The sequence below is a fragment of the Heteronotia binoei genome, chromosome 20 (assembly GCF_032191835.1).
Source record: "Heteronotia binoei isolate CCM8104 ecotype False Entrance Well chromosome 20, APGP_CSIRO_Hbin_v1, whole genome shotgun sequence".
Lineage (NCBI taxonomy): Eukaryota > Metazoa > Chordata > Lepidosauria > Squamata > Gekkonidae > Heteronotia > Heteronotia binoei.
Window position 1 is genome coordinate 16,773,823 of NC_083242.1, and position 19,289 is coordinate 16,793,111.

The following is a 19,289-nucleotide window of genomic DNA, read 5'->3' on the forward strand; positions in this document are numbered from 1 at the left end:
AGTTATGACATGGAGTGAAATGGACAAATTAACAAGAATTTTAAGAGACTATGATTTAGAAGTTTTTAAGATGGAGTGGAAAAAGTTCAGAAGATATGTAGAAAAAGAGTGGAAAATAAAAGGACATTGGACAATTTTTGATAATGATTAAGTCTTAGAAAAAAGAAGAATATTAATTTTTGTTTTTATTAGTTAAGGGTTCCTTTAAACATTAGTACTTTAAGTAAATAACACCGGCGGGGGTCAAGTAACGGGGGGAGGGGTGGGTAGAAAGTAATATACAGAATAGATAAAAGAAGTTATTAATGATGCAAGAAATATAATGTGTTACCAAATAAAATTGTTTTAACACTCAGGACTGCGGCAGAGACAGGAGGGTCCAATTCAGATCCAGGAGGGCTCAATTCAGGTTGAGGCTGCAGTGCCATGTAGCTAGCCCCCCCTTGACCAGGGCAATTGGTGCCTGGGTGTGTAGTTCAGGGGGTGAGTGCCGTGGTTCAGATTGCTGTGCAGTTGAGACGTGGGCTGAAATTGCTTCTCTTCTCCTGCCAGGTCTCCTGGAGGATCCTGGGTCAGATGCTCTGCTGGAGGCTCTGGAGGCTTTGGAGTGTCACTGCTGCCTCGAGCCCCAGGCCCAGCCTTGCACCATCACCTGGAGGAGAAATGTTTCCAGCGACACTGTGAGTATTCGCATCTGCTCTTCTTAACTGGACCAGGGCTGTCTGGAACTGCTGTGGTCCCCTGCCGAGGGCTCCCTGACTTTCTCAGCCTGTGAATGTCAAGTTCTGCACAGTTGTCATTACACACACCTCAGGCCCCTGAGCTTTCTTTCTGTCATCTGCTTCCTTCTACATCACAGCTTGCTTTGCAAGGCTTGCTCCATTGCACAGGAGCTACAGAGCAAAACCTCTATTTTCTTCATTGGCTGAGCCTCCTCACTTGGGGAGGAAGTGAAGAGGAATAGGTTGCTTTGCCAGGCTCTCTTAATCACACAGCAGAGCTACTGAGCCAAGCCTCTCTTCCTTTTATTGGCTGAGGCTCCTCCTCCACCAGTCCCCTGGGGAAGGAAGGAAAGAGCCAGAACCTCCTTTGCCCAGTTCCCTGGATCCCATGGGAGATATACAAAGAAAGCATATTTAAGACCAATGAGTGCTAACATTTTAAGCATGTTTTAAGTTTAAATATATATTTATGTTTGTCCGAGTCCTTTATGAAGTTTATATCTCTGCCACCTAATCTTAAATAGGTTCACACATGGCCGGCCCAACATGACCCGGCTCAACAAGGTCTCATTGATGTCAGACTCAGCCCTCATAACAAATGAGTTCGCCACCCCTGCCCTAGATACTTCTTGGAAGAACTGACCCCGGAGCAGGGCTGACCCTGCCACTAGCCAAAGTAGGCAATCAGCTAGGGCGCCAGCCTTCTGGGGGCACAGAATGGTGCTTTTCATTTTCCCCACAATTCATCTGTATTTTGAAAATTGGTTAACAGTATGGGCGGAGGGGGGGGGCACCAGAAGTTAGCCTTGCCTGGGGTGCCAGACAGTCTAGGGCCGGCCCTGCCTTGGCGGCTCAGCCCATACAATTAGACGATCACCTCAGCCGTTACTACATAAGCAAGTTTTTGCCGGGCTTGTAAAGTGGGAATCAAGGTTCAAAACATTTTCCCAGGAGAAGAGTGAAGCCCTCTCCTGAGACAGTTTTCTAAGAATGAAACTTGGGAGACGCTGGTACAACAGATAACAGACGGCCTTCACAACTGAGGGAGGAATGCAAGCTGTTTGTACAGGCCTTCTGTTGTCCAGGTGTCACACAGCAGGGGCCTAGGAGGGCCCTCTACTGGCCGCCACCAGTTTGGTAAGGGTCTGCATGGGAGGGCCCAGAGCACCCAACCACCCCTGTATCTTCCTTATTAGTAAATCCTCTTAACTGTGATCAAGGAGATGTGAGGACCCAGGCAGGATAACAACTAAAGGAGTTTATTACTAGTGTTCTAAAACAATAAGTGGGTGATAAGCATTCAGTGCAGTAGTGAGTATGAATACGGTAAAGGTGGGTGCAAATAAACAGAAGTCCTGACGCAACTAACTAGACATTCCCTGCTCTAATACCAAACTCACCACATTTCCCTTGGGTGAGGGAACTTCCCACTGCCTGTTCCAGAGACCACTCCTTCTCTGTCTGCAACCTCTCCAGACAGAGAACCTCCCTGCCTGCAGCCTTTCCAGGAAAGAACACTGTCTGGGCTTAGCCCTTTTATACTTTTCTCCCAGGAACGAAGGGAAGGAAAGAGGGAGAGGTGGAAAGAAACAAAGCAACTTTAACTTTAAATGTGTTCTCCAAGCCCCCATGCTGGCTGGTTTGGCTTGGAGAAGGAATGTAAAAAGGCAAATGTTTTTTCCAAGCTGGCTCACAGGGCAGTGGGGGCTTCAAGAGCCACAGAAAATGTATGAAAGAGCCACAGTTTGGCCACTCCTGTCTCATATGAACCCTGGCCAGGTTCCCCTCTCTGGGCCAGTTTCCCTCCAAAACCTTGCCACCCAATCAGAGGGACCGAAGGGATCCTAGGAGATGTAGGCTTTCTGTAGTAACTCCTAGGTACGCTTCTCTGGAGCCTGTAAGCCTCAGTAGGCCCAGGATCATGACATCAGGGAAGAACAGTTGCATCTACGTTACATTGTCAAAACAGGGGAAGAGCTAAACAGAGCGAAAGCTAAGACTGCACAGCATTCATGGCAAGATCTGCTTCTTGACAGCGAGTGCTCTTTGCAGTCTGAAAACGGAGAGTGGGCACTGCTTGCAATATGGCTGCCAGCAGCTCAGGAACATTTCCCTCCTTCCGGTCAGCTTGACAAGGGGGGGTCAGGGCCTTAGAAGACATTCTCCAAATATGGGCCAGGGTTCATATGAGACAGGAGTGGCCAAACTGTGGCTCAAGAGCCACATGTGGCTTTCACACATTTTCCGTGGCTCTTGAAGCCCCCACCACACCCCATTAGCCAGCTTGGAAAAAGCATTTGCCTTTTAAAATCCCTTCTCCAAGCCAAACCAACCAGCATGGGGGCTTGGAGAACACATTTAAAGTTAAAGTTGCTATCTTTCTTTCCACCTCTCTCTCCTCCTTCCCTCCCTCCTTTCTCTCAAACATCTGAGGTTCATGTCTTGTGGCTCTCAAACATCTCACGTTTATTCTATGTGACTCTTATGTTAAGCAAGTTTGGCCACCCCTGACATGAGAAAAGTGGGTGGTGTTTCTTTTTTTCTGATGAACCTCCTGATGGCACCTGGGTTTTTTGACCACTGTGTGACACAGAGTGTTGGACTGGATGGGCCATTGGCCTGATCCAACATGGTTTCTCTTATGTTCTTATAGATTATTGATTAGATTTTTTTTTTAAATTTGCTATGGAGCAGAGGGAATATTGACTCACAAGCTGTCTTCTGTTTCCACAGGAGGAGCCCCCAGAAAAGGCAGAAGAGGAAAGGGAGATTTTGCTGCTCTTGGAGCCCAGAGATTTTCTTAAGCGACTCTTCTCTGTCCTGCAGGTGTGTTTCTCTGTGGCTTGTTGGGCTTGGTGGGGGGGTATCAGTGTCGGCTCCTAAAATATTTTTCGTGGTTGGATTTGGTTGGCTTCTTAAGTCCCAGAGCTGAAGTTCACTAGTTTCAGTAGTCAGGGTTTTTTTTGCAGCAGGAGCTCCTTTGCATATTAGGCCACACCTTTAGTATGTAGCCAGTCCTCCTGGAGTTTACAGGGCTCTTCTTACAGGGCCTACTGTAAGCTCCTGGAGGATTGGCTACATCAGGGGTGTGGCTAATATGCAAAGGAGTTCCTACTACAAAAAAAGCCCTTCTCTTCTTGCATCACTTTGTCTTCCACCAATCTATGAGGGAACAGCTGCTGGTGAACTGCAGAGGCATTCTGGGAAACATTCTAGTGTATCTCTGTTCACTCCAGCCATTGGCCATGGGCCGCTGTGGTTTCAAGCAAAGCTGAGAAAAGGGCAAGTCCAGACCTTCGTGGGGAACAGCAGACCCAAATCACTGGGTTCTGTTGCTCTAGGATCTTTGTTTGTTTGTCAGTGACAGTGAGTTTCTAATAGAGGAATTTGTGCTCAGCGTGCAAAGTGCTGAATCAGATTTCCCCAGACTGCTGCCTGAAAGCTGTAAGGTTTTGCCTGGAATCTGTCACAAGACTTCTTGAGTAAATGCAGAAGAAGCTTTAATTGAAGAAACACATAGCAAACGCTTGTTGCATGTATAAGCAAGGCTACTGCCTTTGCCAGACTGAAATCAAATGACACTTACAATCCAAACAAAGGTTACAGGTTAATGGCCCACCACCCCTCCCGCCTGAATGTCTCCTGCTCAAAAGTCTTTGAATTATTTCTCAGGCTGCAGTGTTACTTTCAAGGTCGCTTTCCAGCTCACAGACGCCTTTTGTTGGTACCTATCTTCCGTTACCAGGGAGATGAGATTAGGCCCTGGCAGGGCTTTTTTTTTGTAGTAGGAGCTCCTTTGCCTATTAGGCCACACCCCACGATGTAGCCAATCCTCCAAGAGCTTACAGTAGGCCCTGGAATAAGAGCTCTGTAAGCCCTTGGAGGATTGGCTACATCAGGGGTGTGTGGCCTAATATGCAAAGGAGCTCTTGCTACCAAAAAAAGCCCTGGGCCCTGGCTTCCCACTGTGGCTTACCATCCCCAGCGGCCCCCCTTGTTGCCAGTACTATTCTTCATAACACTTTAAAGAATATAAGGAGCATATATAAGGATTAGTGAATACTGACATTCTAATACATGGGTTAGTACAGTCATGAATATATGTGTATAAATCCGGGGTGGCCAAACTGCAGCTTGGGAGCCATATATGGCTCTTTCACACATATTGTGTGGCTCTTGAAGCCCCCACTGCCCTGTCAGCTGCCTCGGAGGAGGCATTTGTCTCTCTAAATCACTTCTCCCAGCCAAGCCAGCTGGCAGCTTGGAGAGTGCTTTTAAAGGTAAAATTGCTTTCTTTCTATCTCTCCTTTCCCCATCTATTTTCCTTCCTTCCTTCCTTCCTTCCTTCCTTCCTTCCTTCCTTCCTTCCTTCCTTCCTTCCTTCCTTCCTTCCTTCCTTCCTTCCCTCCTTCCCTCCTTCCCTCCTTCCCTCCTTCCTTCCCTCCTTCCTTCCCTCCCTCTCTTTCCCTGCCTCCCTCCCTCCATTCCTCCCTCCATTCCTTCCTTCCTTCCTTCCTTCCTTCCTTCCTTCCTTCCTTCCTTCCTTCCTTCCTTCCTTCCTTCCTTCCTTCCTTCCTTCCTTCCTTCCCTCCCTCTCTCTCTTTCCCTGCCTCCCTCCATTCCTTCCTTCCTTCCTTCCCTCCTTCCTTCCCTCCCTCTCTTTCCCTGCCTCCCTCCCTCCATTCCTTCCTTCCTCCCTCCCTCCCTCCCTCCCTCCATTCCTTCCTTCCTTCCTTCCTTCCTTCCTTCCTTCCTTCCTTCCTTCCCTCCCTCTCTTTCCCTGCCTCCCTCCATTCCTTCCTTCCTTCCTTCCTTCCTTCCTTCCTTCCTTCCTTCCTTCCTTCCTTCCTTCCTTCCTTCCTTCCTTCCTTCCTTCTTTCCTTCCTTCCTTCCTTCCCTCCCTCTCTCTCTTTCCCTGCCTCCCTCCATTCCTTCCTTCCTTCCTTCCTTCCTTCCTTCCTTCCTTCCTTCCTTCCTTCCTTCCTTCCTTCCTTCCTTCCTTCCTTCCTTCCTTCCTTCCTTCCTTCCCTCTCCCTCCTTTTCTCCCTCTCACCCTGCCTGCCTCCCTTCCTTCCAATCTCTCCCCTCCCTCCCACCCTCCCTTCCTTCCAATCTCTCTCCCTCCCTCCCAACCTTCTTGCCTTCCAATCTCTCTCCTCCCACCCTCTATCCCTCCCTCCCTTCCTTCCAATCTCCCTCCCACCCACCGTCCCTCTCTTCCTTCTTTCCTTCCTCCCTCCCTCCCTTCCTTCCTTCCTTCCTTCCTTCCTTCCTTCCTTCCTTCCTTCCTTCCTTCCTTCCTTCCTTCCTTCCTTCCTTCCTTCCTTCCTTCCTCCCGCCCTCCCTCCCTCCCTCCCTCCCTCCAGTGCCTCTCTTCAAAACACCCCCCCCAAGTTTAAAAAAGATTGGACCAGGGGGTCTGTGAGCCCCAAAAGAAGGTGCCCCCATCCTCCATTATTTCCAATGAAGGGAAGGCATTTAAAAGGAGCGTGGTCCCTTTAAATGTGAGCCAGAACTCCCTTTGGAGTTCAGTTATGCTTGCCATAACCTTGCTCCTGGCTCCACCATTCAATGTCTCCTGGCTCCACCCCCAGTCTTCTGGTTCCACCCCCAAAGTCCCCAGATATTTCTTAAATTGGACTTGGCAACCCTGTTCTAGCCCACAATTTTGAAACAAATCCTTGTCAGAGACTTGCACTGGTAGACAAGGAGCAGTGAAGAGGGGGGAGTGCCCTTCTCTGTGTGCTGTTGATGTTGTGTGTATCACTTGGAGGGGTCTATTCTAAGGCCAGTTCCAGGAAACCCCAAAGTTTATATCCGGGTGGAATTAGGCCACATCCCACTGATGTAGCCAATCCTCCAAGAACTTACAAAAAAGAGCCTTGTAAGCTCTTGGAGGATTGGCTACATCAGGGGTGTGTGGCCTAATATGCAAAGGAGCTCCTGCTAGAATTCCACTCTTGGTTTGTATTGTGATGGGGGGACCGATGTGGCTGACTAGTCAAGCGCATGTTTCTAGGTTCAATCTCTGTCCTCTCCAGTTGAACAACCTCAGCCAGTAGCAGGGCTTGGGGGAAACCTTTCTCCTCTGAAGACCCCGGAGAGCCACTACTGGCTGGAGCAGATGGTACAGAGTCCAGTGGATGGTTGGCATTTTCAGATGGTCGATCAAAACTCTGTTTGCAGAAGGTCCCGGGTTCCATCTCTGGGATCTCTATTGGTTAATTTCTCTGGGATCTTTGTGGTTAAGAGTGGCAGAATCTGATCTGCAGAACCGGGTTTGATTCCCCATTCCTCCACCCCCCATGCAGCCACATGTCAGTCACAAGCTCTCCCAGAGCTCTTTCAGCCTCATCTACCATACAGGGTGTCTGTTTGGCATAGTGGTTAAGTGCACAGACTCTAATCTGGGAGAACCAAGTTTGATTCCCCAGCATTGCACGTGCAACTGCTGGAGTGACCTTGGATCAGTCATAACTCCCTCAAAGCTGTTCTGCTCAAGAGCAGTTTTCGGAGCGTTCTCTCAGCTCCACCTCCTTCACAGAGTGTCTGTTGTGGGGAAGGGAAGGGAAAGGAGATTGTAAGCCACTCTGAGATTCTTTTGGATAGCGAAGGGCGGGGTATAAATCCATTCTCCTCCTCCTCTCCTCTTCTTCTTCTAGGAAAGGAAAGTGGTTGTAAGCTACTTTAGAACTCCTTTGGGTACTGAAGGGCAGCGTATAAATCCAATCTCCTCCTCTTTTTTCTTCTTTCTTTTCTTTCTTCTCTTTTTTCATCTTTTCCTTTTCCTTTCTTCTTTTTCTGTAGAGAGGAGGGGTAGGTGATGGTAAGCTGCTTTGAGACTCCTTTGGGTATTGAAGGGTGGGGTATAAAACCAGCTCTTCTTCTGTGGGGCAGTAGTGGGTATCTGGGACAACTGTTCTCCCAGGCGGTGTGGGCAGTTCTGAGCCAGCCTGAATTCTGGGCCTGTCCTATAAAAGTCCTGGATGAGTTCCAAGCAAGTTCTGTCCCTGGCTTGTGGCAAAACATGCAGGGACTCTGCTTCTGTGACCAACTGCGTTATTTCTTTCTACACTTGCTGTATTGAGGACACAGAACGCCCTCCCCCCGCCAACCCCCTCTTGTTTCCAGCGAAGCCCTGGGATGGGGTTCTGCTTCAAAGGTCTTATCTTCTTCACATTTAGGAAGGCAACATTTTGGAAAGGCAGCACTAGGGAGAGTTAGGCAGACGAGAGCAGCGTCCGGAAGAGGTTGGTGCCGAAAGCCACGAGGCCGGAGGTGAGCAGGGAAAGGGAGCTGGAATTCAGGATTTGAGTGTCGATAGCAGGGAAGGTGCAGGACGATGTGTGACTGCAGCTGCCCCCTACCTGTGAAAATTGAAACGTGCCTTGCCCTGGATAGTTCAGGCAAGCCTAGATCTCGGAAACTTAGCAGGGCTGATCCTGGCAAGTGCTTGGATGGGAGACCTCCTTGGAATACCAGCAGTGGGGAGGGCAGGGGCAGGCTCTATTCAGTCACCTCCCTGAATATCCTGCAGGCCCCCAGTAGGGGTCAGTCACTAGAGGTCGTCAAGACTTCCAGGTTCTTCTCTGGCAAGTGCTTGGATGGGAGACCTCCAAGGAATACCAGCAGTGGGGAGGGCAGGGGCAGGCTCTATTCAGCCACCTCTCTGAATATCCTCCAGGCCCCCAGGAGGGGTTAGTCACCAGAGGTTGCCAGGACCCCAGGTTCTTTTCTGGCAAGTCCTTGGATGGGAGATCTCTGTGGAATACCAGCAGTCGGGAGGCGGAGGCAGGCTCTGTCAAGCCACTTCTCTGAATGACCTCCATGCCTCAGCAGGAGTCGCCAGAGGTTGCCATGACTTCTCGCCACGATTGCACACGTGCACGCACACACACATGCAAATGCAAACCAACAAACACAAGACTGAAATGCGTGCTGCAAATGACGCAGGATTTTAACATCAGCTGTTTGTTTCAGAGCACCAGCCCCGTGAGCCAGCGGGCCACTCCAGATCTGAGCCAACTGTTGCCTTCTAGCAGCCCAGGAGACTGCTCTGCAAAGGTGCATGACGTGGTGGTCATTGGCCTGGAGGCCTTCCAGTGGTGCGTGTGTTAGGAGGGTTGCCAGAGACAGAGTGACGGAGGGGTAGGGGGGAAACCTGAGAAGCAGTGAGAATCTCCTGAGGCTATTGTCGTTTGACCTGCTTAGGTACAGTCGGCATCACGGAGAAGCCCTGAACCCTGGGCCAGAGGAACGGAGCAGCTACGGAAGATCCCAGCCTAGCCCAGAATTGTTCATGACGCAGCAGCAAATGGAGGAGGTGAGGGCGCTCGGCTGGGGCGTGCCGGTGTAGCGAGCATGTCCAGTGGGGACTTGAACGTCCTGGGTTCAAATCACCAGTCTCATTGGATAACTGTTAGCTCATCACCATATGCTGGTGTGACCTGCCCCACAGGGCTGTTGTGGCTCTTTTGTCCTCGCTTTACTAGGAAGCAAAGAGAGAGAGAAAAATAGGGGCCCTTGTCTGGTCAGTGCTTAGCCAAGAAGGAAGGAATGTGCTCTTCACACCAGCTTGGTCTGTACATTACACAGAATGGTCAAAGCCAGGGCTGCTGCTGCTCCTCCTCCTTCTCCTCCTCCTCCTTTTCCTCCTCCTTCTTCTCCTCCTCCTCCTTCTTCTCTTCTCCTCCTCCTTCTCCTCCTCCTTTTCCTCCTCCTTCTCCTTCTTCTCCTTCTCTTCCTCCTCCTCCTCCTTTTCTTCCTTCTTCTTCTCCTCCTCCTCCTCCTATTAGGCCACACTCCTCCGATGTAGCCAATCCTCCAGGAGCTTACAGTAGGCCCTGTACTAAGAGCCCTATAAGCTCCAGGAGGATTGGCTGCATCGGGGGTGTGGCCTCAGATGCAAAGGAGTTCTTGCTACAAAAAGAAGCCCTGGTCAAAGCTATTTCTGGAGTGTGCCACTTTGAGAAAGGGGGGAGGGGTTACATGTTGAATGTTATTCCACCCACCTTCTTGTGCAAAACTAGCAACTTGGAAAGAAGGTTAGGTGAAACTTATTTCTCCAAATTAGTAATTTTTCACATGTGAGGAGGTTTTTTAAGTTGGGGGAGGGCTGGGAATCTAGGAAGTATCCCATACTCTTAATCTCTCTCTGAAGCTCGGCTCTCACCACACTGGGGTTGCCAAGTCCCCCCTAGCCACTGGTGGGGGGAAGAAGATGATGATACTGGATTTATATCCTGCCCTGCACTCTGAATCTCAGAGACTCAGAGCGGCTTACAATCTCTTTTATCTTCCTCCCCCACAACAGACACCCTGTGAGGTGGGTGGGGCTGAGAGGGCTCCCATAGCTGCTGCCCTTTCAAGGACAACCTCTGCCAGAGCTATGGCTGACCCAAGGCCATTCCAGCAGGTGCAAGTGGAGGAGTGGGGAATCAAACCCGGTTCTCCCAGATAAAAGTCTGCACACTTAACCACTACACCAAACTGGCTCTCACCCACCTTATTTTTCCCTGCTAGGTTTGCCTTGCCATTGCATCTATTCTGCATTATGCTGCTCGACTTTGAACATAGTTTGCCGATGCCTCATGTACTGTGAATAAGTGTATTTAGGAAGTGTCCTTAGCATTTCAGAAGGGGGTGAGGTTGCCAGATCCAGGCTGGGGAAGTCCTGGAGATTTGGGGCTGGAGAGGGAGGGATCTCAGTGGGGCACAGGGCCAAAGAGTCCCTCCTCCAGAACTTCCATTTTCTCTAGGGCAGGGGTGACCAATGGTAGCTATCCAGATGTTTTTTGCCTACAACTCCCATCAGGCCAGCGTGGCCAACGGCTGGGGCTGATGGGAGTTGTAGGCAAAAAAAATCTGGAGAGCTACCGTTGGCCACCCCTGTTCTATAGTGTGGAGATGTGCTGTAATTCTGGGAGGGACTCCAGGTCCCACCTGGAGGCTGGCACTCAGGAAATACGCTGTGCCTGAGTCAAATTCCACCCACAAGATTCCCCCCACCCTGTTTTTAGGTCAGTGCATAGTAGGTGTTAGCAACTAGAGACAGCAGCCTTCTCAGCACTGCCTGTTGCCAACTTTGCAGACATCTGACAGTTATGCTCATTTTCCAGGAAGTTCTGGTTGGTTTGGGGGCTGGGAGGGGGGAGGGGGGTGGGTCAGAAGACCAGTGGCCTCCATTTGGCCCAGGTGGACTATTCTCATAGGTGCCTTTGTCGCCACTATAATATAGTGAGTTCTTCGGCATGGATGAGGCGAGGTGGTCGTGATAACAAGCTCTTTAATGAGTACAGCATGGTAGGTGGCTGCACTAACAAGGAGGACTAACCGGCCAACGGACCCTAAACTATATCCAGCTCCGGGTTCCCATGCAAGCACGTTATTGGATCATTCAAAGCCGCCGGGGCCCTGTGACTGGAGCAGGGCAGCAGAGATTTGGATCCCATTGCCCATTGTTCCCAGTTCCCCAAGCTCCGTTCGTGTGGCTCCAATGAGCCAGGCAGGAACACCCACTTCAGTCCACATACATAACATCGGTGCCTGACCTTTCTCTGCTGTGTTTGCCTTGCCGTTACATCTATTCTTGGTTATGTTGCTCAACTTTGAACAGAGTTTGTCGATGCCTCTTGTACTGTGCTGTGAATAAGTGTATTTAGGAAGTGTCCTTAGTGTTTCGGAAGTGTACTGAGGAAGATTCGGGTGGGCAGCCACGTTAGTCTGAATCAGCAGAACGAATTTTGAGTCCAGTGGCACCTTTAAGACCAACAAAGTTTAATTCTGGGGATAAGCCTTTGTGTGCAGGCACACTTTTTCAGACAGATCCAGCGCTTGAGAGGTCCCAGAGATCCAGAACAACTGAGCATCTTGCAAAGTGCATCTGTGTGTTCTCCTCTTTTCCTGCCGACTTTGTTGATTCTTCTCCCCCCCTCCCCCACTTCATCCTTTTTGCAGGCTCTGGTCAAATTGCAGCTCTGGGGGAATGCTGGTGTTTTGTTTCTGGAGACCTGGACAGATCTCGCCCAGCATGTTTCTGCAGTGACCAAAGCGATAGCACGGCGCCCTTACAAGTGAGTTTCCTATAAATGGCTCTCTACTCTTCCAATAGATACGCCTTGTCTGGGGGAGTTGGCCCAGGGAGTACAAAGAAGAGAGCCTTCGCCCTCTTCCTCTTGTTCTTTGAGTGGTCCTGTGTGCATCCATGTGACCCATTTGACCTTCCCCAGCACAGGGGCTTTTAAGTTGCTGCTCTGTATCCTTGACTTTGGGGGAGAAAGTGAGCAGGAAGACATGGCCCTCCCCCTGTGGGAATGTGCATCTTCCAAGAGGTCTTTCTGAGGAGAGAAACTAACTCTGGAAATGTCCAAATTGGCACTTTGCAGCCCAGGAAGGATGACCCCAGAGCACACTACTCTATGCAGGAGCTCACCACTTTAACGCCAGTGGCTCACAGAGTAGAATTTTTTGCTCACAAGACTCTGCAGCTTAGAGGGAAGATTGGTCATAACCCAGCTATTGTTTTTGTGATTTGGATCTGCAAACTTTGGGTGGCCCTGGAAGCTGGCAGAGACCTCCTCTGCTACCACCCTCCCACTTTGTGGTTGTGATTTTGAATGGCACTTTTGGAGACGTTCCAAATCAGTGAGAGGACAGGAGCCTTCTTCCCCTGTATCGTCTCTCCTGTCCCAGACCTTTCTGTCATCAACAGCAAGCAAACCTTTAATGGCATAGTAGTGCGATAAAACAGGGATAAATGGTCCAAGAACTAGACACCTAAAAATATAAAAAAGAGTCGCCACCGACCAGAACCCGCTAAAGTTAAAAAGGCAGAGAAGGTAGACAGAATAGATCTACCGGTATATTTTATATCCTCTAGTTCAGAGGTGGCCAGCGGTAGCTCTCCTTGTAAGGAATGCCCTTATATCGGCCTTTCAAGACAGCCAAAGGGGAAAGATTAAATCTGGCTAGCATAAAGGCTCTGCGATGTAAGGGATTTGTCAGGTTAGAAAAATACTGTGCCATAGAATCTTGTGCAGAAGGGAGGCCAAAATAATGTGGGGAGCAAACTCCAGAGCTACCGGCCTTGATTACTTGGGTTTCAGTATCCCAGATCCTCCTTCAGACAGTCTGAAATATGGCCCTTTCATCAGAATTGGACAGGGATTCAAGATCAATTTTGGATACTGTCAATTGTGACACCTTTCTGTCACTCAAGGGGCTGGCTCGAGGGTGGGTGCACACGGATGGGGCTGACGGTTTTGCTTGCGCGCCTCTCTGCCTTCTTGCTCACCCTTTTTGCCAAGGTGATGAGCCCCAACCCAGCAGGAAGAGTGCTGCGACCATGGCACTACTTCAGTTCTCTACTGTGTGCTCAGGCATGACTTAGGGCTGCATGTGCTGTTCTCCCCTGGCCCTCGGAACATGTATTATTCCAATGTAAATTATATCAGTGTATTAGGGCCGACTATATACTCCCGATCTGTTCCAGTGTCCCTGGGAGAAATATTAGATATCAGCTAGACAAATTATTGGCGGATAGGAATAAAAGAACCACTTTATGTGTGGCAATTCCTAAGGGAAATATCCAACTGAATGCCTTGGCCATGGAACCTAACTAGTGTTCTGGAGGGAAATTATATCATACTGTGTATGTTTTATTCTGATTATTGTTTTACCTGATTGTATTTTATTAAGTTATTTGTATCTGATTTGACTGGTCTATGACTGTTTTAAACTTGATTTGACTGTTAACCTTTCATCCAAATTTTAAATGAATTTTATGGATGTTTTTATCCGATTTCTTTGTAATAGTCATAGGCACCCAATTTTATGAATGCTACTGTTGGTTTTATTCTGTTTTTGATGCAAAAAGTTTTATGTGATTCGATTGTACAAGCTGGTCACTGACTGTAACAATAAACTTGCTTGCTTGCCCCTGGCCCTCAGGAAACACTTGGAGACCCAGCCCTTCTCCTTCTGCTCCACGGGCAGATGGGCCAGCGGCGTCCGGGTCCGTGAGGATGGGACGGGCCTGCGAGAGGCCTGGTGCCGGCAGATCCAGCAGTTCAGCAGGGCGAGCCCTACCGTGGCGGAAGCGGTGGCCAGAGAGTACCCGTCGCCTCGTCTCCTGTTGCAGGTAAGCTGAGACCTTTGATTGCTTCTGGGGAGGCGGAGGTTGCTTTCTGCGCGATATGGAGGACGATGGTTTCAGCCCATGGGGGAAGCTGGGGTCCGAGTCTTCCCCATCTGCCCACTGGAGGTTGTTTACACAAAGCAGAATTTTCTAAGGATGAAGCAGTTTGGTTAAAGTGTGCAGACTCATATCTGGGAGAACTGGGTTTGATTCCCCACTCCTCCCCTTGCAGCTGCTGGAATGGCCATGGGTCAGCCATAGCTCTGGGAGAGGTTGTCCTTGAAAGGGCAGCTGCTGTGAGAGCTCTCAGCCCCACCCACCTCACAGGGTGTCTGTTGTGGGGGAGGAAGGAAAAGGAGATTGTAGGCTGCTCTGAGACTCTGTCCTTGAAAGGGCAGCTGCTGTGAGAGCCCTCTCCAGCCCCACCCACCTCACAGGGTGTCTGTTGTGGGGGAGGAAGGAAAAGGAGATTGTGTGCCGCTCTGAGACTCAGATTCAGAGTAAATCCAGTACCTTCTTTTTCTTCAAAGGGTTGCTGTGATGGAAGGAAGGGAACCTCTCCTTGCTGGGGAAACGCCCTTAAGAGTAGGGCTCCCTGGAAGGGACCTGGAGTAACTGCTGCCACCCGTAGGGGAATCCCAGAGAACAAGAAAGATTCCTTCTAACTCAGAACTCGCCCGATACAGAAATAACAGAGTGTCAACTCTGACCTGGAGGGGCCCAGGCTAGCCCAGTGCCATCAGGTCTCAGAAGCTAAGCAGTGTCAGCCCTGGTTAGTACTTGGATAAATCAATGTTTATATAAATTGATGGTGTGGCCTCATTTGGAGTCCTGTGTACAGTTCTGGTCGCCGCACCTCAAAAAAGATATTCTAGCACTGGAAAAAGTCCAGAAAAGGGCAACTAGAATGATTAAAGGTTTGGAACATTTTCCCTATGAAGAAAAGTTAAAACACTTGGGGCTCTTTAGCTTGGAGAAACGTCGACTGCGGGGTGACATGATAGAGGTTTACAAGATAATGCATGGTATGGAGAAAGTAGAGAAAGAGGTACTTTTCTCTCTTTCTCACAATACAAGAACTCGTGGGCACTCAATGAAATTGCTGAGCAGTAGGGTTAGAACAGATAAAAGGAAGTCCTTCTTCACCCAAAAGGTGATTAACATGTGGAATTCACTGTGGCGGCTACAAGCATGGACAGCTTCAAGAGGGGATTGGATAAGCATATGGAGCAGAGTTCCGCCAGTGGCTATTAGCCACAGCTTATTGCTGGAACTCTCAGTCTGGGGCAGTGATGTTCTATTCTTGGTGCTTGGCAGGGGCAACACTGGGAGGACTTCTAGTGTCCTGGCCCCACTGGTGGACCTCCTGATGGCACCTGTTGTTTTTTTTTTGGCCACTGTGTGACACAGAGTGTTGGACTGGATGGGCCATTGGCCTGATCCAACCTGGCTTCCCTTATGTTCTTATGAATGGGACAGCACTAAGAAAGTTCAGGCCACTACATAGAGCCAGACAATGGCAAACCACCTCTGAAGCTGTCTTGCCTTGAAAATCTTAGAGAGTCCCCATAATCCACTATCCCAAGTTTGGGGTGGAGGAGACACGAAATCCTGGAAGAATAACTTGTGGGAAATTTGGTAGCATCTATGCAGCCTAGCACAGGAGGACAGATAAAGAGAAATATCCCAGATAAGTGTAGCGTATCGAGACTAAGCCAAAAGTGTCTTTATAAAAAATAAAGTTTATTATAAAAGAAGAAAAAAGGAAAAGGATGGCTGGATTCCAAAAGGATGTGGGAAAAGGGCAGAGCAAAATGTAGGGAAAAGGCACACAGCCTCACAGCACTTTACACATAAAAGCAATCAAGTGAGCTAGTTACGCTTTACGTAAGCTGCAGTGGATTTCTCAGACCATGTGCAGAGTTCCCTGCAATAGTAAGATGTTGGGAGTCTTTAACCATCTACCCAGCTTCCTGTGTACCCCCATTTCTGCTGAAGGGGAAGTCCCAGATGCTCAGATACTTATGGTCGATTTCACAAACCTGTTGCTTTTTCCACCTGCAGTCTTTAGAACAGGCAGAAAACCACCCTGGCTGATTCTCACTAAAAGGGCCACATGGCCGGGCACAGATTGTAAACCAGGGCTGGAACGAAGGATCTCAAGTTGTCCTCCGAGTGGAAATAAGCAGGGGTTTTTTTTATAGCAGGAACTCCTTTGCATATTGGACCACACACCCCAGGCTGTAGCCAATCCTCCAAGACCTTACAATAATAAGAGTCCTTTAAGCTCTTGGAGGATTGGCTACTAACAGGGATGTGGCCTAATATACAAGGAGATCCTGCTACAAGAAACCTGCTGGAAATAAGGTTCTTAGGCGCACACTGCTGGGGGAATCTGCTCCAGCTGCATTGTTCCAGGTGTCCATCAGGGATTTTGACGTGGCTCTTGGAATGGTATATTGCCCTCATTTTGATAGCAGGCTGGTTTGCTGTTCATGTGTGTACTATAAGATAACCCCAGCACCTCACCGCGCTCACTGTACTTGCTATGAATACTTGTGTAATATTTGTATACAAAGTTTCACTCTTAAGTATGTCTCTTGTATTTCTATATATAGAAATACAAAATTACTAAATTGCCCAGCTCTATATCTGTCCAAGGTGTGTTGCAACAGCAGCTGGAATGGCCTTGGGTTAGCCATAGCTCTCGCAAGAGTTGTCCTCGAAAGGGCAGCTGCTGTGAGAGCTCTCTCAGCCCCACCTACTTCACAGGGTGTCTGTTGTGAGGGAGGAAGATAAAGGAGATTGTGAGCCGCTCTGAGACTCTGATTCAGAGAGGAGGGAGGGGTATAAATCTGCTGTCGTCTTCTTCAACAATACAATGACTACAGCATACAAATTGCCTTGACATAAGACACAGGTACATACATTTTATACATAGGTGCACAAACCTCATACACTCATTAACATAATTTTATATTTCTCCCAACGGAATTTATTTCACTATGTAGTCTGTTTCAAATCTTCCTCAGGGGAATATGATGTCCTGAAGATCTGGTAATTAGCTGGCTTCCAGTATGTTGAGCATGGTGAGGTGATGGGGTTATCTTGTTAGCCTGGGGTTCCCAGTTGTGGTTTTCCACTTGTATACTATGGCAAGCAGGTGAAAAACCATTTCAGTGTGGAAACTCATTCCTTGTGTGTTGGGAGACCTCCGTGTGACATCCTAAAGCTCTTGTAACAGCTTCCCCCCTTCCCATATAGCCCAGTTCAAAGCAAGTGTTCCATCTTGTCATATCTGGGGCCGGAAGAAACGTGCGCAAATGGAAACTGAGAAACAGTGTAACTGGCCTGGAAAAGATAATTGGGTCTTGGTTCCCAGACGACAACACTCACAATAGTCCCAGGCCTCGTTTGTAAGCTTGCTAATGAAGGTGGCCGTCTATTTCCCAGCATGTGATCTTCTAATGTTGCCCAGTAATGAAAATCAAATTATAGAAGACTACAGATTTATACCAGAGACTCAGAACGGCTTACAATCTCCTGTATCTTCTTCCCCCACAACAGACACCCTGTGAGGTGGGTGGGGCTGAGGGCTCTCACAGCAATTGCCCTTTCAAGGACAACCTCTGCCAGAGCTATGGCTAACCCAAGGCCATCCCAGTAGCTGCAAGTGGAGGAGTGGGGAATCAAACCCGGTTCTCCTAGTTAAGAGTCTGTACACTTCACCACTACACCAAACTGGCTCTACACCAGACCAGCATGATTTTTCCTGACCCTTGCTAGCCAGGCAACCAAAAATGATTTATCTTTTTTTCAAAACAGTGATTACCATTGCGGTCCACTTCCTCAGACCTGCATTTTAAAAGCTGTGAAAGAAGAGAAACTAAAGGCCTGTTCATTAAGAACATTCCCTGTCTTGCTGGAGCTGGTCTCCACAGATTATATTGCCTGGCCTGTCTGAGATTCCTTCAGAGGCCAGGTTGCAAATAATCTTTTATTTCTAGGGCATATATTGCCACAGCTGCCTCTCTCAGGGCAGGCTTGGCTCTACTGGATTTACAGATTAATTTCCTTGACGCTGCCTGTTTTATATGCTACCTCCAATTTTTCTTGAGTTGCCAGAGTGATACACTGAAAGTTGTTCATAGAATCATAGAGTTGGAAAGGACATCCAGGGGTCATCTAGTCCAACCCCCTGCACAATGCAGGAAACTCACAAACACCTCCCCCTAACTTCACAGGATCCTCATTGCTGTCAGATGGCCATCTAGGCTCTGTTTAAAAACCTCCAAGGAAGGAGAGCCCACCACCTCCCGAGGAAGCCTGTTCCACTGAGGAACCGCTCTAACGGTCAGGAAGTTCTTCCTAATGCTGAGCCGGAAACTCTTGATTGAATTTCAACCCATTGGTTCTGGTCCTACCTTCTGGGGCCACAGAAAACAATTCCACCCCATCCTCTATATGACAGCCCTTCAAGTACTTGACGATGGGGATCATATCACCTCTCAGCCACCTCTTCTCTAGGCTAAACATGCCCAGCTCCTTCAGCCTTTCCTCATAGGACTTGGTCTCTCAGTCCTGTGTGTCTCTATATAAGTCCAAGCAGTCCTGTCTTATAAGTCCATAAGTCCTGTGTGTCTCTATATAAGTCCAAGCAGCAGCCTTCATACAGTCAGTGCTTTTGGGGGCTTTCCCACTAACAGGGCACTCTGTTTGCAGGCCTACGAGGAGTGCAGCACAGATGGAGACAGGCAGCTCCTCTTGAGTGACGTGCAGGTCGCCACGGAGGGAAGAGGGCGAGCACGCCGCGTCGGCCCTGACTTGTCCCGCAGGATCTACCTCTTCCTGGTATCGAGCAACCCTGAGCTTGTTCTGGACTGGAGTGCGTAGAGAATCCAGTGTCTCTCCTCCACCCACCCCGATCCCTGCCAGAGTGCTGCTGCCTTAGTTGCCAAGGATTGGCACAGATCAGTAAAGCACTTTGTTGATGATGCAGCACCGAGTTGCCTGACTTCTTTCCCTCCGAGCTGGCTCGCCGCTTTTTAGCCTCTGGCTCACCCATTTTTTGTCTTAGCTCAGGAAGGGCAGTCCCAAAGGAACATGATTGACGCAGCGGCCAAATCGCTCGCTCACAACTGGGATGCCAGCAGTTCACAAAGTAGAATTTTTGCTCGCAGGACCCCCACAGCTTAGAGGGAGCATCGCCTTCTGCAGCAGAGTCAACTGACCTGCAGCTGCTTCTTGCAACCAGCTTGAAGGGAAGGGCACCTTCTGTACCCTGCAGGAGGGGGGAGGATAGGGGCGGGACTGCGGCTCGATCCTTGGAGTGCCGAAGGCTGCCTGGTCTTTTATTACCCGATACTCTCCTTCTAGTGGCTGGCATATCTAAGGGCAAGGACTTACTATGGGAATTGCATCCCATAGTTTGG

At 49.2% G+C, this 19,289-nt stretch overlaps 1 protein-coding gene across 6 annotated transcripts in view; it reads left to right on the plus strand.

Moving 5' to 3' along the window:
• EME2 (essential meiotic structure-specific endonuclease subunit 2) overlaps positions 1 to 18,855 on the plus strand; it is a 27,014-nt gene extending 8,159 nt beyond the window's left edge. For 4 of the 6 annotated variants that reach the window (XM_060260472.1, XM_060260470.1, XM_060260468.1 and 1 more), the window contains 7 exons: positions 553 to 680; positions 3,456 to 3,548; positions 8,703 to 8,827; positions 8,934 to 9,045; positions 11,679 to 11,794; positions 13,671 to 13,860; positions 18,580 to 18,855. In XM_060260472.1, coding sequence (XP_060116455.1) covers positions 553 to 680; positions 3,456 to 3,548; positions 8,703 to 8,827; positions 8,934 to 9,045; positions 11,679 to 11,794; positions 13,671 to 13,860; positions 18,580 to 18,750 — 935 coding nt within the window. In that variant the 3' untranslated portion in view covers positions 18,751 to 18,855. Of the gene's footprint in view, positions 1 to 552; positions 681 to 3,455; positions 3,549 to 8,702; positions 8,828 to 8,933; positions 9,046 to 11,678; positions 11,795 to 13,670; positions 13,861 to 14,387; positions 14,663 to 18,579 lie in introns of those variants that run through there. The other 2 variants (XM_060260473.1, XM_060260474.1) reach the window with 1 other exon arrangement.
• The last annotated feature ends 434 nt before the right edge of the window (positions 18,856 to 19,289 follow it).